Source organism: Perca fluviatilis, chromosome 12 (assembly GCF_010015445.1).
Source record: "Perca fluviatilis chromosome 12, GENO_Pfluv_1.0, whole genome shotgun sequence".
Taxonomy (NCBI): domain Eukaryota; kingdom Metazoa; phylum Chordata; class Actinopteri; order Perciformes; family Percidae; genus Perca; species Perca fluviatilis.
In genome coordinates, this window is record NC_053123.1 from 11028625 (window position 1) to 11042433 (window position 13809).

General features: G+C 39.3%; 1 protein-coding gene across 13 annotated transcripts in view; it reads right to left on the reverse strand.

Moving 5' to 3' along the window:
* stxbp5l (syntaxin binding protein 5-like) overlaps positions 1–13809 on the reverse strand; it is a 154151-nt gene that overhangs the window by 88156 nt on the left and 52186 nt on the right. For all 13 annotated transcript variants that reach the window (XM_039817823.1, XM_039817821.1, XM_039817817.1 and 10 more), the window contains one exon: positions 2985–3066. In XM_039817823.1, the coding sequence (XP_039673757.1) occupies positions 2985–3066 (82 nt within the window). The remainder of the gene's footprint in view (positions 1–2984; positions 3067–13809) is intronic.

The following is a 13809-nucleotide window of genomic DNA, read 5'->3' on the forward strand; positions in this document are numbered from 1 at the left end:
CGCACACACACGCAGAGCTGCAGACTACGTCGGCTCTGCAGTTTTGTTGAAGTTGTTGTATTTTAAATCACAGTGAGTCACGGAAATGCCGATAAAGTGGTTGCAGTATGGTTACAGTTTTTAAAAACTTCATGCAGACAGCGTTTGCTGCGATATGATATTAATGGCGAGCCGAAAGCGGTCGCGGTGCTGTTGATGTTACACTTCCTCTGAGACAAGCAGCAGGCACAGTGGTTTTTGTCCCTGGGGACTGACTGACAGGCTGAGGTTTGAAGGCAAGCCAACTTTATTTCTACAGCACCTTTCAGCAACAAGGCAATTCAAAGTGCTGTACATGAAACATTAAAGAGCAATTAAAAACATTACGTCATTATGAAAATAAAACTAATTCTAATAAAATAACATAATGTTCTAAGTACATAGGATAAATAGGTTTGGAATTATTTTTACAACTGATATAATTGTTTTGTAATTACAGAGGGAAAGTACCGAAAAAAGGTACCGTTGGGTACTGGAACCGAATTTCAGGTACCGATATTGGTTTAGATGTGAAAGGTACCCAACCCTAAGGGTAGTAGCATAAACAATGCATTTTTAATTTTAGTTGAATTCATTGTAATTGTAGAATAGAGCTGGTATATTTTTTTTATATTTTGTTTACTGTCATGACAGCAATGGTGCCTTCTATGTTGCATCTTCAAAAGTGACACTGAATTTGAAACAGCACATTGTAATTTCTGCATCTATTATCAAAGTATTTATTAGTAATACAGTGGAAATTAGTAGAAATGTGAATATTTGGTTAGCATGTTGATTTACAGTGTGTGCCCCTACATTTTCTGGTTGTGCCCCTAAAATTTTCAGTTGGGGGCCACTGTGCTCCTAGTGAAAAAAGTTAGTCTGGAGCCCTGTTTCTGGAGACTTACATTTGTTTTAAGGAAATGCATTTAACACTAAATACAAGACTATGTGTGTTTGTTTAGAAACAAACCTACATACTCAAACAACAACAATCCTCTCTTCTCACCTTTTCCTTTCCCCCTACCAACACTCAGCAGCAACCTCAGCCTCTTTAGATGTATTATTCATCAAGAAAAATAATGAATTCAGAATAGGCAAACAAACATTAATTAGCTTATTCATACCTTCCACCGACACAGTGACAGAAAAATATAATAGTTCGCCTCATAAAATAACAAGAGGGAGAGGATTTCGAGAATGACATGGTATAAAATGGTGCAAAATAAAAAAAAAAAAATGACAACTAGATGTGTTGCATTGTGTGACTTCTGTTTGTCATAGACAATATATACATCCCTAATAGTTGCACAAGCTCTTTGTTCACAGGCACCTGCAAGATGTGGCCCCTTTTCTGGGTTCATGCATCTAATAGGAATAAGCTATTACACCTTAGTGAAAGTCAAGAGGCCGGTCTGAATATGCACATCAACCATTAGCAGGGTGGCCGACTACCCACACACTGAATCCATGAGAGGGCATTGACATACAGCACTGCTATTAGTCACTCTGTCAAAAGATGAGAAGACCTACAGGAGTCACTGTGTGCCTGTTAATATAAGAGAGACCATTGGGAAGTTTGCACACATGTAACACTCAAACACACACACACACACACACACACACACACACACACACAAAACACACACACACACACACACACACACACACACACACACACACACACACACACACACACACACTTTACAAACCCACCAATTAAACAAGACACACTTGAGTCCCAAGTTCTGTTGTAACATGCCTGCCCACGATATGTTGAGATCCTCTTACACAAACATCTGGGTGCTTACACACATACTTAGACCCACACACATACTCATACACACATACAAAGTCAATACCTGTCACACAAGCACACTCACACCCCTCTTCAGGCCCATCAACTGCCATTTGCCTCAGACATATCACAAGTACGAGTGATGGAGAAGTGGACTCAAAGAGCCAGTGGGCTTGAAAAGAAAAATAGAGGGCAAAGAAAAAAAAACAAAGAGGCATGAAAAGTGCATAGATTACAGCAGAATAAAGGACAAACAAGAAAGAGAAACACAAAGAGAGAGACAGCTTTGTGCTCCAAACCCGTGTGACTTGGCTCCTGCTCTTTAACTTATAAGAGGGCCCTTTTTTTCTGTAATGCATCTACATTATTTTGTTAGTAAAACAAAATATGGCATCAAACCACAGCAAACTGTTGCTGTTTAAGTCATAAAATCAACTAGCTGACGCACAGCACTGCCATGTGTCAATCCACACAGTACTAGTCTGTTAGTAGTAAGAGGAGCAGTGAGGGGAAAGGGTTTTAATGACAAAGAGGAAAACATGCAATGTTCATGATCATATTCAATATGGTCATGATCCTCTACTCTAAATAGGTCATTATTATATGCCTAGCACAGGTACACCAGAACCTCCACATGGAACATATAAAACATTTACATTTTTTTCAAACTATTACATTTGACTCCATAGGCTATTGAAAAGACAATCCACTGAATTTGAAAACAAACCCAACAGGTCATGGTGTGAAATTTAATTTATCATTCATGCAATCACAGCATGACCCAAGGTGCTCCAATAAGCTCCTGTTTTCAAGATTATTGTTTTCTGATCTTCATCTCTTTTTTTTTCCCCACACACAAAGTGATTTCTAAAGGTGAACTGAGATCTTTTCTACTGATATACAGTAACTTAGTGGTTAGACAATTTTGTTTGTCAGTATTCTTGATTTCTGGCCAATGTGTCCCATTCAACTTAGTTCTTCCTTCTAATAAGCAGCTACATTTAAAATCCCCACCAGGGCGTCTCAAGACAAAAACATTTGGTTCCAAGGAGTGAACAGGTTGCTGGTAACATGTGGCTAGGATAGTGACTTCAGGCCTCCAAAGTGTGACAAGGGCAGCTTTAAAAATCACTGCTTTACGAAAGCATTGTAATGGAGTCTGGCTTACCTCATTGATGAGGAACTGCAGTTGAAGAACCGCTGCTCCGCTCTCATGCTGACAGTAGCAGTCCACCCCGGGTCGTCCCAGTCTGATGACATCACAAAGTCAAGGAAGTGTACAGAAGTGCACAAAAAAGCGGAAGGCAAAAACCAGGCAGATAATAAATACATATGTACATATTTATGTTGTGATTGTGGTGTACCGTAAGTGTAAAAGATAACATCCAATCAACACTTTATGTGCTCAAAGTACACTACACTGTAATGGATACACAAATATTTCCATTAAATGTTTGTTTTTTTACAATACCATGATCAGACAATGGTCAAGGGTGAAGGGCGCATCATTCATTTGTTCACCTACTATAGTTCCTACCTTTAAATATTTGCCCTGGTCCTTTCTGTGTTATCAATTTATTAACTTATCAATAAAACAATCTTCATATATTATTTTGTAGGTTCTATGAGGATGTACCTGCACCAACTGTGGTTGCACAGAACACTTGTGCCACTGGCCTGATATAAGCAGGCACGTGGTGCAATGTCACATCCAGTTATAAAAGGATGAATGGATTTAAAAAAAAAAAGGTCCACTGTGATGCTTGATGATGGCTGACACACCCCCTACAATGCCTCTCCTCCCACCTCGGGGAAGTCAAGTTCATAGCGAAACATTCGTGCAAGCACAATTATGGGTCAAAACCTGTGAGCGTCTGACTTTGTACTCCACCAGTGCAGTTCTGTGTTTTCCAGGGATCCAGAAATATGCAGCGTTTAATATTATCCAATTGTCAGAAACATCTGATTTTCAAATAACCACTGCAAGTACTTTAATTTCATTCAATGTATACAGCTCTGATTGTAGAGGTGTTTCTATTTTGTCCACCTTATTTATGGCAATGACTAAAAATGAGGAACACCTCTCAGCATAACGCAATACATAGCAACAGCAAAACAAACAACATCCAAACAACATCCAAAGTGATCATTAGTTGAGTCAACATTTCTCTCATTTGTTTCAGGTTCAATAAAAACTGAACATTGTAACATTCATAAAGGGAGGATTAATTGTAGGACTGTTGTATTACTGCATACGTTTTAGCCAGGTTATGATCACATAGTAACAGACCAGATACTATTCTAATACCAGGCCAAATCATGTTACCAAAATAAATAATGAAAAATCTAAACTGATCAAATCTAAAAAGATTTTTTATAGATTTAGAGATTTATAAATCTGTGAATGGAAGTAGCTGGTCTCACATGTTGTGCAGAGTGCAGAGAGGCTCCATCAGGTTTGCTAGAGTAAAGCAGGTTCTGTTAGTAAAGTTCATTTATATTTTCTTTCTTAAGCAAGCATCATGATGTGCTTTACAAGTCAATAAAAAACAGAGCACAAGACCAAAACATATCACACCAGTACAACACATACTGTACATACAACATCAGACAAGACATGTCTGTGCAAGATTTTCCCCTAGGACATTAACTTCAGCTTGGTTGTGCAACAACAACAAACAAAAATTAGGATTTTTTGAAAAGTAACCCAGCCTGGAAGCTTCCAGGAAAAATAAAACACTGAATCGCCAGTCTGTCCATACACACTATAAACTATAAACAATATGAATAATAATCATACTGCACGCTCACAAAATCTGATAGATGGCAATACAAATGTTGGTTGATTTTGTTATTGCATCATGTCCTGCAGTGTTTTTTTCTTGCAGTTGTTGTACCTCCTTAGTAAGTAATTTCCCAAGGCGTAATAATCAACACATCCTAACATTATATCCAAGCTCAACAATACTATATTTTCTGAATTAGGCTATTTGGTTAGAAAACAAGTATGGTTACCAGAGGAAGTAAAATCCCCAAGCACATCCTCCAAAGCAGGTGGAAATCAGCAGGAGGGGGATATGACACAACACGAAAACAGCCAGCTGGATCTGGTACAGGAACAGTTATTTAATCAGTACAAGTTCAGAATTCATGTTGCAGCCAACATTGCTCGAAGTACAGCACATAATTACATATGACCAGTCCTGCAATGTTTAAAATGACCAAGTTATGTCTCGCAATTCATGAGCATGTTTTTGAGTGTAAACCTAAACCACCTTATTTAGACATTAAGTCATGATGCTATTGCAGTCAGTAAAAGCTAAAACCAGATAACTAGATGTCACTGTTTTTTAAATTGCCAACTTTGTTAGTCTTGTAAAGCACATTACACCTTATAGAGTGTGAAAGTAAAAATATAGGTTTACGTATTATTTTACATATTTTATTCTCAATTTGCTATTAAATTATTATTTTTGTAGTTATTCAAGCTGTTGTACTCATAGGACATGGCAATTACCTTTCTTGTCTTCAACAATCAGGGGGACAGGCTTTTACTTTCTTCCACCCACAGAACCTTTACTTCAATTTCTTATGAATTAATGTGCAAGTTTTTAAGCTCTGCCTTATGATTGTGTGTGCACATTAAATGTAATAGTGTTCCAATACAAAACTTCTGATGCCGCTATTTTGCCCTCCCCTTGTCCCTCCAGGGATTTCTGTCCACCTCACTTGGCATCAATGGCTACCCACACCTTGCAAACAGCTCAGGGCAAGGAGATTGTGTAACATTTATCAGCCACAATCAAATATTTAGTGCAGTTGTCTGACACTGCAGAAACAAAATGTGCGTTCAGTTTTAATGAAACACCATGAGTAATCATGGAGAGTAGGCGGCTATAGAACAAATGTTTAACCTGCTGCAGAGAGGAGGAGGAAAAAATGAGTTAGTTGCTCTCCTGTTTTTTGGAGTTATAGTGTGGACACTGATGTGTGGAAGCAAGATATTTTCACATATCACAATAGTGTCTGAGATTCATCTATGTTAGTGTGGGCAGAATATCTAGTTGCAAATCATCTGACAGAGTTAACAAAGGTGGAGATGTGTTTCAAATCTGTAAAGATCATACATGTCAAATGTTTGCACTACTGCAGAATGATGAACTCATATAAAGCTTGGATTCCACACACACAGCTGTGTTCAGTAATGTTCTACGTATTGCAGATATGCTAGAGAACTCAATCCGAAATCCAACAGATTGATAGTAGGCTATGCAGAGTGAGCACATCTCATTTCAGTTTCACAATGTATTTTGAAACCAGCGGGGCAGAAACATCCAGACAGTCTTGCTAGACTGGCTTATCATATCTACGGTAGCAGCGGCAGCCATGCACTCTGATCTGGAGAATTGCTGAACCAGGGTTTAGCTCTCAGGTGCACTGGGGAGGAAAGACTCAAGACAGCTCATGATCCTAGGCAAAAGTTGAGTTTCAGTCTTGTTTCAAAATAATTCTTAACTTTTGTAGTAAAAAAATAAAAATAAAATAAAAACATGTGCCCAAATAAAAGTTGATGTAGTTTTTTTTATGGCTTCGAAGCTTCAAAGCTTTGATTGTTGCTATGGTAATCACTGTACAAATCCAAATTCAAATGCTTTGTTTTTTTAAATTTCAAAGACTCTTTTTATAGGCTTTAATTGACAGGATAGCTTGAAGACAGGAAAGGGGAGAGAGAGGGGGGGGACAACATGCAGCAAAGGTGCGCGGGTTCGGATTCGAACCCAGACTGCTGCCAAGGACTCGGCCTACATGGGGCGCACACTCTACAGGGTAAGCTAGAGGTCTCCCCTTTTAATTTCAAAAAATCCAGAATAGCCCATGAAATAAGGAATAGTAATCCCACATTATTCATTTATGCTTCAACATTAATTATAACACACACACACAAATATTCTACAGATTTGTATTTCTTGTGTTCATAGCATGTGTTAAGTGTGTGAATGTATAAATATTTTGTCTGGTCCACCAACTGATATGTTAAAAAAAAAACTAAAATAATTCACAGTGCAATGCCTACATGCATCAGATGTGCTATAGTGAAATACTAATACAACTTTTTGTTGACATTTTAGCTCGCATTGAAGAAAAGAAGAAGGCTTTCTCTTGCACAAAGTGCCATTTTGGATGCACTTATTGCGCTGGAATAACGTTATATCCGCATGGAAATATATCTAATCACTATTCGATCAGGCCAGTCGCATATGCAGAAACGGCTGAGTTCCCATCTGGCGCATTTGATCACAAAAGTCACATTGAAAAGACAAGTGCAAGCACGGTGAAAGACATATGTACAGAGCACCACTGTTGCTCGAATTTTCCAATTGATTTCCGCCCTGGCTCTCCGTCTGTCTCTTTTTCTCAATTCCATCCAAATCGACGTAACTATATCAGTGAGGGGGGGTAAAAAAGAAAAGGAAAAGAATCAAACACCAAACATCCCATCTTACTTGGTGAGAGACCTTTTGTGCTCATACGCCCACAGTGAGCCACCACACTGAGAGAAAAATCGGTTTCTGACCTGTGGCAATACACTGAGGACAAGCAGGCCAGTCCACTTAATCAAGCAGTCTACATGTATTTCTCCTTTGAATTCCCACACTGGGTGACTTCCAGTATAAAGGACTTGAATAAAAACAAGTCAGAGGTGGCTTATTTTGTGTTACAAAGTGTCAGGATTGACAATGCAAGTTAGGCTTGTCGCAGATACACAAGCCTATTACTGTAATTGTCTGCATAGACTGCACCAGTTTTCATTTATGCCACTCAAATAATTTGAAGGATGCTAATTAGGGCAGACACCTGCCAACAGAAACAAGTTTGCCAAATTTAAGGCCTGTTTTTTAATTTCATTAGAGCTAAGTCAGAGCTGAGAGGTTGATCTGTGTTATTAATCTAGTTTTTTGGTTTACAGTCGATTCTGCACTCTATATTACATACGCACAATGATTTTGTACTATTTTCTCTATTTTAATATAGAGATTTGTGAAATGTAAAATATTGAAAATGTTAATGTCACACAGACCTACTCAGTCTTGTAGCAGTTTAAAAGTTGTTAAAACACTTGTTTTGTTGTATTGTTGTAAAAAGGTATCCTGGTGTGAGAAGCCTAACATGTTTGTAAAGTATACAGTGTGTTTGTTCATCTGTTTCTGAAAATGTATAGTGTGTAGTATACTGTAACGTCTTGCTCTGGCCTAATTGTTGTTCAAGTTTTCAGGGAAGCACAATGGTTGTGTCTAGAAGGCTAAGGTCAGCAGACAAGCACTGTGGCCAGAGAACTTGGGAAAGAATCAATTAAAGTGTGTTTCTGTGATTCAAGGGCTGACTTGAAAGGGAAAGACTCAAATCATTTCTCTGTCTTTCTGGATCATTCTCTCCCTGACAGGCGAGTCTTTGTACAAATCCCATTCAAATTCACTTCACACTCGAGACTGCATCAAAACACATCAGACGCTGTCAAAAGCACAAAGCTAATGTGGAGGTGAAGTCGCCTACATCCAAACAGGAGACAAATACTGTATTGCTGCCAGCTGACAAAAAAAAAATGGTGAAATGAGAAATTGTTGGATTTCTCATTTTTGTATTTGGTGATATCTGCATTGAAAACCAATAAGTGACAGCCAATAAATATCATCAATTTAAATTTAAAATACATGTTGTTTGGCATGCACAGTTGTTAGCTGACGCAGTCAAACTAGGGCCTTATTTCCTCAAAACATCTTAAAACTAATAAGGGTTGGTTGTAAAATCCATAACACTTTATATTCAGATGTGTAGGTGTAACTAATAGAAATAAAATAGATAGAAAGGCCACTGAATTGTTCCCCATGGTCAGTTGATTACTACACAACAAAATGGCGATTGTTGTTAGTTGTCATGGTGACAACACGCGTCAGTGGGGCCGTAAATTGTGTCACAACTCGCTGAGAGGAGAGCGGCTAGACCCATTGATATATATCTATATCTATATACCCAACCATGGATGTACTATGGGCCCGACACAGTCCAATGTGACGTTCTCCAGAGCTGCAGGGAGTGAGGAGGAGGGACAGTTCGACTCAGCCCGCTGTTCGACTCATTCTCTGTAACCAAGGCAGCATGAAAGCACGGTGGAACCAGCCAGCCAGCCGGTGGACAACCTGTTAGTTGGCTAACGTTCGCTTGCTAACTCCGCCGTAACCCTCAACCCCAGAAAACGAGCCAAACTAATCTCTTACTCATCTGGCGATAGCGATGTGCTTTGTGTGGATGAAGCATTAAGTTGTTCAGTTTGACTCATTTATCGGCTGGCTCTCTGCCTCTTAATGTTTCTATCCACTGCTCGTTTTTCCGTTACTGCAAAACCTCACCTCCACAACTTTCCGGAAGTCGGTTTATATGGGAGTTTATACGTTACCATGACAATGGTACACATAAAAATGGTTGCAGCTTTGGGCATTCTGCTATGTTAATTTGAATGCAAATTCCCTTTCAATCCATTTTATTTCTATGGTGTAACCAGAGTGGTGAGCTTTTAAAGGAAAGCCACAGTGGGTAAATATATATACTGTCAAAAGAAATTTTCAATAACTTACTGCATTCCATAGGAATAAAATGGATAGAAAGGCCATTGAACTGTAAGTACAAAACAAAATGGCAATTATTGTTAGTTGTCATGGTGACGTTACTACTCCACTGCTCGTGTGTCCGAAACTGTAAAACCTTGCCTCCGCGACTTGCCAGTTTATACAGAAATTTATGCAGAAGTTAGTCTGTTGCCATGGCAGCGGTACACATAAAAATGGCAATTTGAATGGGAATGGTCTTTCTAGCCATTTTATTTGTATGCTGCATTTAAATGGATTCAGACAGACAGACACCACCTTTTGGGCAGCACAGGTCTTGTAGGTCTATCTATCTAAATGTAGCTCAGCGTAAATTCTGTCAGGGAGACGTTTTACGTTTACTCGCTTCTCTTAAACGGATCAGCTGGTGGGTGGGTGTTACGTTCGTGTAAACCAATCAGAATAGGGCATGTATGTTCAATCCAATCACAGCATGACTACCATGTTTTAAATCTGTTCTCTCTCCTGCTTCTGTCAATTGTCTTTTCAGACGAGAGTGCGACCCGCCTCCTCCCCTTCTGCCTCCAGGCTTCTTCGACCAAGGTGTCTCAGGCTTCTCCGGCTGACAGCTCCCTTTTGGTTCTTCCGGTCTACGGATTTTAGTCGCCACCACCAGTGTCTCGACTCCATTGGGGGATATGTTTGGTTGTCTCTAAACCTCAATAATATATATATACCCCTTCTAAGATGAAGTCTAGTCTCCAAAATTCTATGTATTTCCTTACGTTGCAATTGTATCTTACAAATAAATGTCTCTCCTGATTGAATTGCATCCAAAAACATTTTGGTCTGCACCATTGACAACGCTCCCTGGAAAAAAATGAATGGAGAGGTTCCAGACTAATATGCATTTGTGAATTAGTCTGGCGATGGCATGCTAGGTTAAAAGATGGACTTAACCAAAATCATACTTACATTAATTGCCTTAATTAAGTAAATTGTCAAACTCCTATAGGTTCACATTTAACAACACTTTATACCAGTAAGAGGGATCAACAAAATGAGGCACACATCTGCTTTGGTAAGGCGTGATGAGGCCTGAGGGTTTGTTTGCAATTGCTGCTTTAAGATAATAACACCTGCATGGCTGCATTGCTAAAAAGGCTAAACCAACTACAATTTCCGATAACTTATCACCAACTTACGCTGCTGCGGATGAACAACCAAATTAGTTTCAAACATGAATCTAGAGCTTAACACAACAGGCTCCAATCAGGAGCATAGACTGTATTCATCCTAGCAGGGAAGACAAACACATATAGTAAGTCTGCTGTTTGTTTTGTAATTGCAACAAGCACAGAAAACAGTGTAGGGTAAGCATAAACTTATAATTGCATGGCTGTATGGTGAACTTAATTTGCCCGTGCCTTAATTACTTATATAAACATTGAAGCCAACATGAATTAATGGGAAAAGGCTATTCAATTTTTGAAGGCTCTCATCTACATGTTTGATGAAAAACACCGTAACAAAGCATGAGCTTCGTACAATCTTCTATTTCAAGTAGGTATACATCAAATGTGAAGACGAAGCGAGAAAAAAATCTGACTGTAAGTTACACTAAAACTCTTCATTCATGTGGAACTATTTTTTGTTCTCTGCTTCAATACCTCAGTATTCTTGTGCATCCATTCACAGGCTCTTGCAAATATTCTTCCTCTGTCCACTAAAGCATTTTAACTTGTTTGACTTTGCCATCACATTGAATTAATTTTGGTATACTTGTCTTTCCAGTCATGAATAACTGCTGGGTGTGAACATGTGTTTCCTTATTCGCAAAGAAAATGCATCCTATGGTTACTTTTTTCTACAGTTGGTTTTACATTATTACATTTACACTCCTAACAAGCTGTTGCTTTTCAGGTGTAAGCAAGCTTCAGACTATGGCAATGTCTGGAATTACTCCCTCGTTTACTGCTTCCCTGCTCTTCATAGAATAGAGTAGTAGTCATAGTAGTTTACCCTATAATGAGCAGTAAATTGAGGTTTCAGACAATTACCAATCATTATGTTGGGTCATCACTGATAGGTCACTGTTGCAGCCTATCAGACCTTTGGCAAATGTTTGCAGCTCTGGCCTGCTCTATTAGATTTGGGGATTTTACACAATAGAAACCCAGCCAAGCTTGTTACCTGACATACTGTTACATTTGCCAAACACACTGGTAAATCCTTATCGGAAAAAAGATATTTACTCTTGCAACGTCTTGCTTGTCTAACTATGTAAGCTAAACAGCCTAACAGGATTATGTTACAATAAAATAACAGGCCTTATTGTACGTCTAATACTAAGACTAACTAGCTCATGAACAATGCTGTTTGTCTATTTCCATATCTTCCAAATGTATCATCAACTGGTTAGGATGCTGACTTTTTATCTCGGATATGTAGCATAAGGCTCAGTCTTTTAGCAAAATATCATGTGTGTAACCAACAAGTGCATATTTAAGACCCCCTTAAGGAGTTCTTGTTCCTCGACAATTTGTCAGCTTGAACCATTAAAAAGTCAGCTGGAGCCCAAGCTAAGGTTAGCTTCATTAGTTGCTAATAATATCTAACAGCGACAGCTGTCAATTTAGCCAGCTAGAAATGAGATTACCTCTGTCTGAAATCAAGGACCCCTGAAAAATATCCAGTGTGCCACCTCCCCCCGTTTCTTCTAGCAGAGAAGGGAACCACTCACAACTTTTACCAGCCTGAATCAATCCTTATAATTCAGCTTATCTTAATGTTGATTCCCATACTGGGAATTGAACCCTGAGTGAATTGAATTTCAATGAGTGAAAACCAGGAATCCTGACCACTAGACCATATGGGACTTATTCCTTAAAAGTCCTATGACATGCTGCTTTTTGGATGCTTTTATATAGGCCTTAGTGGTCCCCTAATACTGTATCTGAAGTCTCTTTCCCGAAATTCAGCCTTGGTGCAGAATTACAGCCACTAGAGCCAGTCCCAAAAAGAGCTTTCCTTAGAATGTGCCATTTCTGTGTCTGTAGCTTTAGGGTGGGGGTGTGGCCTTGACCAACTGCCACTTTGCTCGTTTGCAAGCCATGATGTCTCTCTCTTTCTCATGGGCGGGCCAAATTCTCTGGGCGGGCAAAGCAGAGAAAGGAGAGGTAACCTTGCGCCTTATGACCTCATAAGGAGAAGATTCCAGATCGGCCCATCTGAGCTTTCATTTTCTCAAAGGCAGAGCAGGATACCCAGGGCTCGGTTTACACCTATCACCATTTCTAGCCACTGGGGGACCATAGGCAAGCTGGGAGAATGCATATTAATGTTACAAAACTCATAAAGTGAAATTTTCAAGCCATGGGACCTTTAAGCATATAAAAGCTAAGAATATGTGATGACATTGATAACTATGACTAAGTGAATGAAAAATAAAAAACCTTCAACACCTCCTTTATGTAATATTCAATTACTGTGGTGGCACTAACTGGATCAGATTAAATGAGTCAACGACATGCCAGTCACATTTGACACATTAAAGAGAGTAGTAGAAACGGCAAGTAGAGATAGATGTTAAGCTTGCGACAGTTATAACATGAGACCACACTACCAAAGACACATGACCAACAATGCTCTGTCTTTGTGGCTGAACCATGTAGCCAGTCATGTGTAAACCTGCAGTGTCTGGTTTCCTTTCAATCCCCGACAGCTGAATCCCAGACTGTAACAGACTTCTCTGCAGTCACCTGGTATTTTCGTCCTGTTCTGTCACCTCCACACAACATATACAGTATGTCTTATTTTAAAAACAAAGTGGATGGAGGAGAGACAATGGAATAGGGTAGGGTATGTAAATAAATCTGTTTTTTATGTCAAACCACCTTATGGATATGTGATGTGATATAATGGCTAGCAAAGCGTTTTCAGCCTTTAAAGCCCAGTTCAGACCAACGATTTGCAACGAGACAAAACCGTTTTAGAACGTTGCAGGGAAAAGTTGCAGCGGTCTGAACTGGCCCGTCTCAGCTTGATTCAAGCCAGCTGGTGGTGGCGCCTGTGGCTCAGCTTGTCAGGTCGACAGTGATTGGTTAACGTTAACGTCAACATAAACGTGAGGGAGGTCACCAGTTTCAACATCCAATAGCGAAGTCAGCTGGTTAAGTCAGTTACATACTGTCAACTAGTTGAAATGGCTGAGTTGAAAACTGGTTGAGTTTTGGACAGAGGCTCAACGACCAGGACGGGTAGAGCTCTTCAAAAAGTAAAAAAACACAACCTCAATCAATCATCGCATTATATTCGATTTTGTTTCATACCACAGCACCTTCTTCCACATGTTTGGTGTGTCTCCCAGGTGGCTTTTGGCAAACTTTAAAC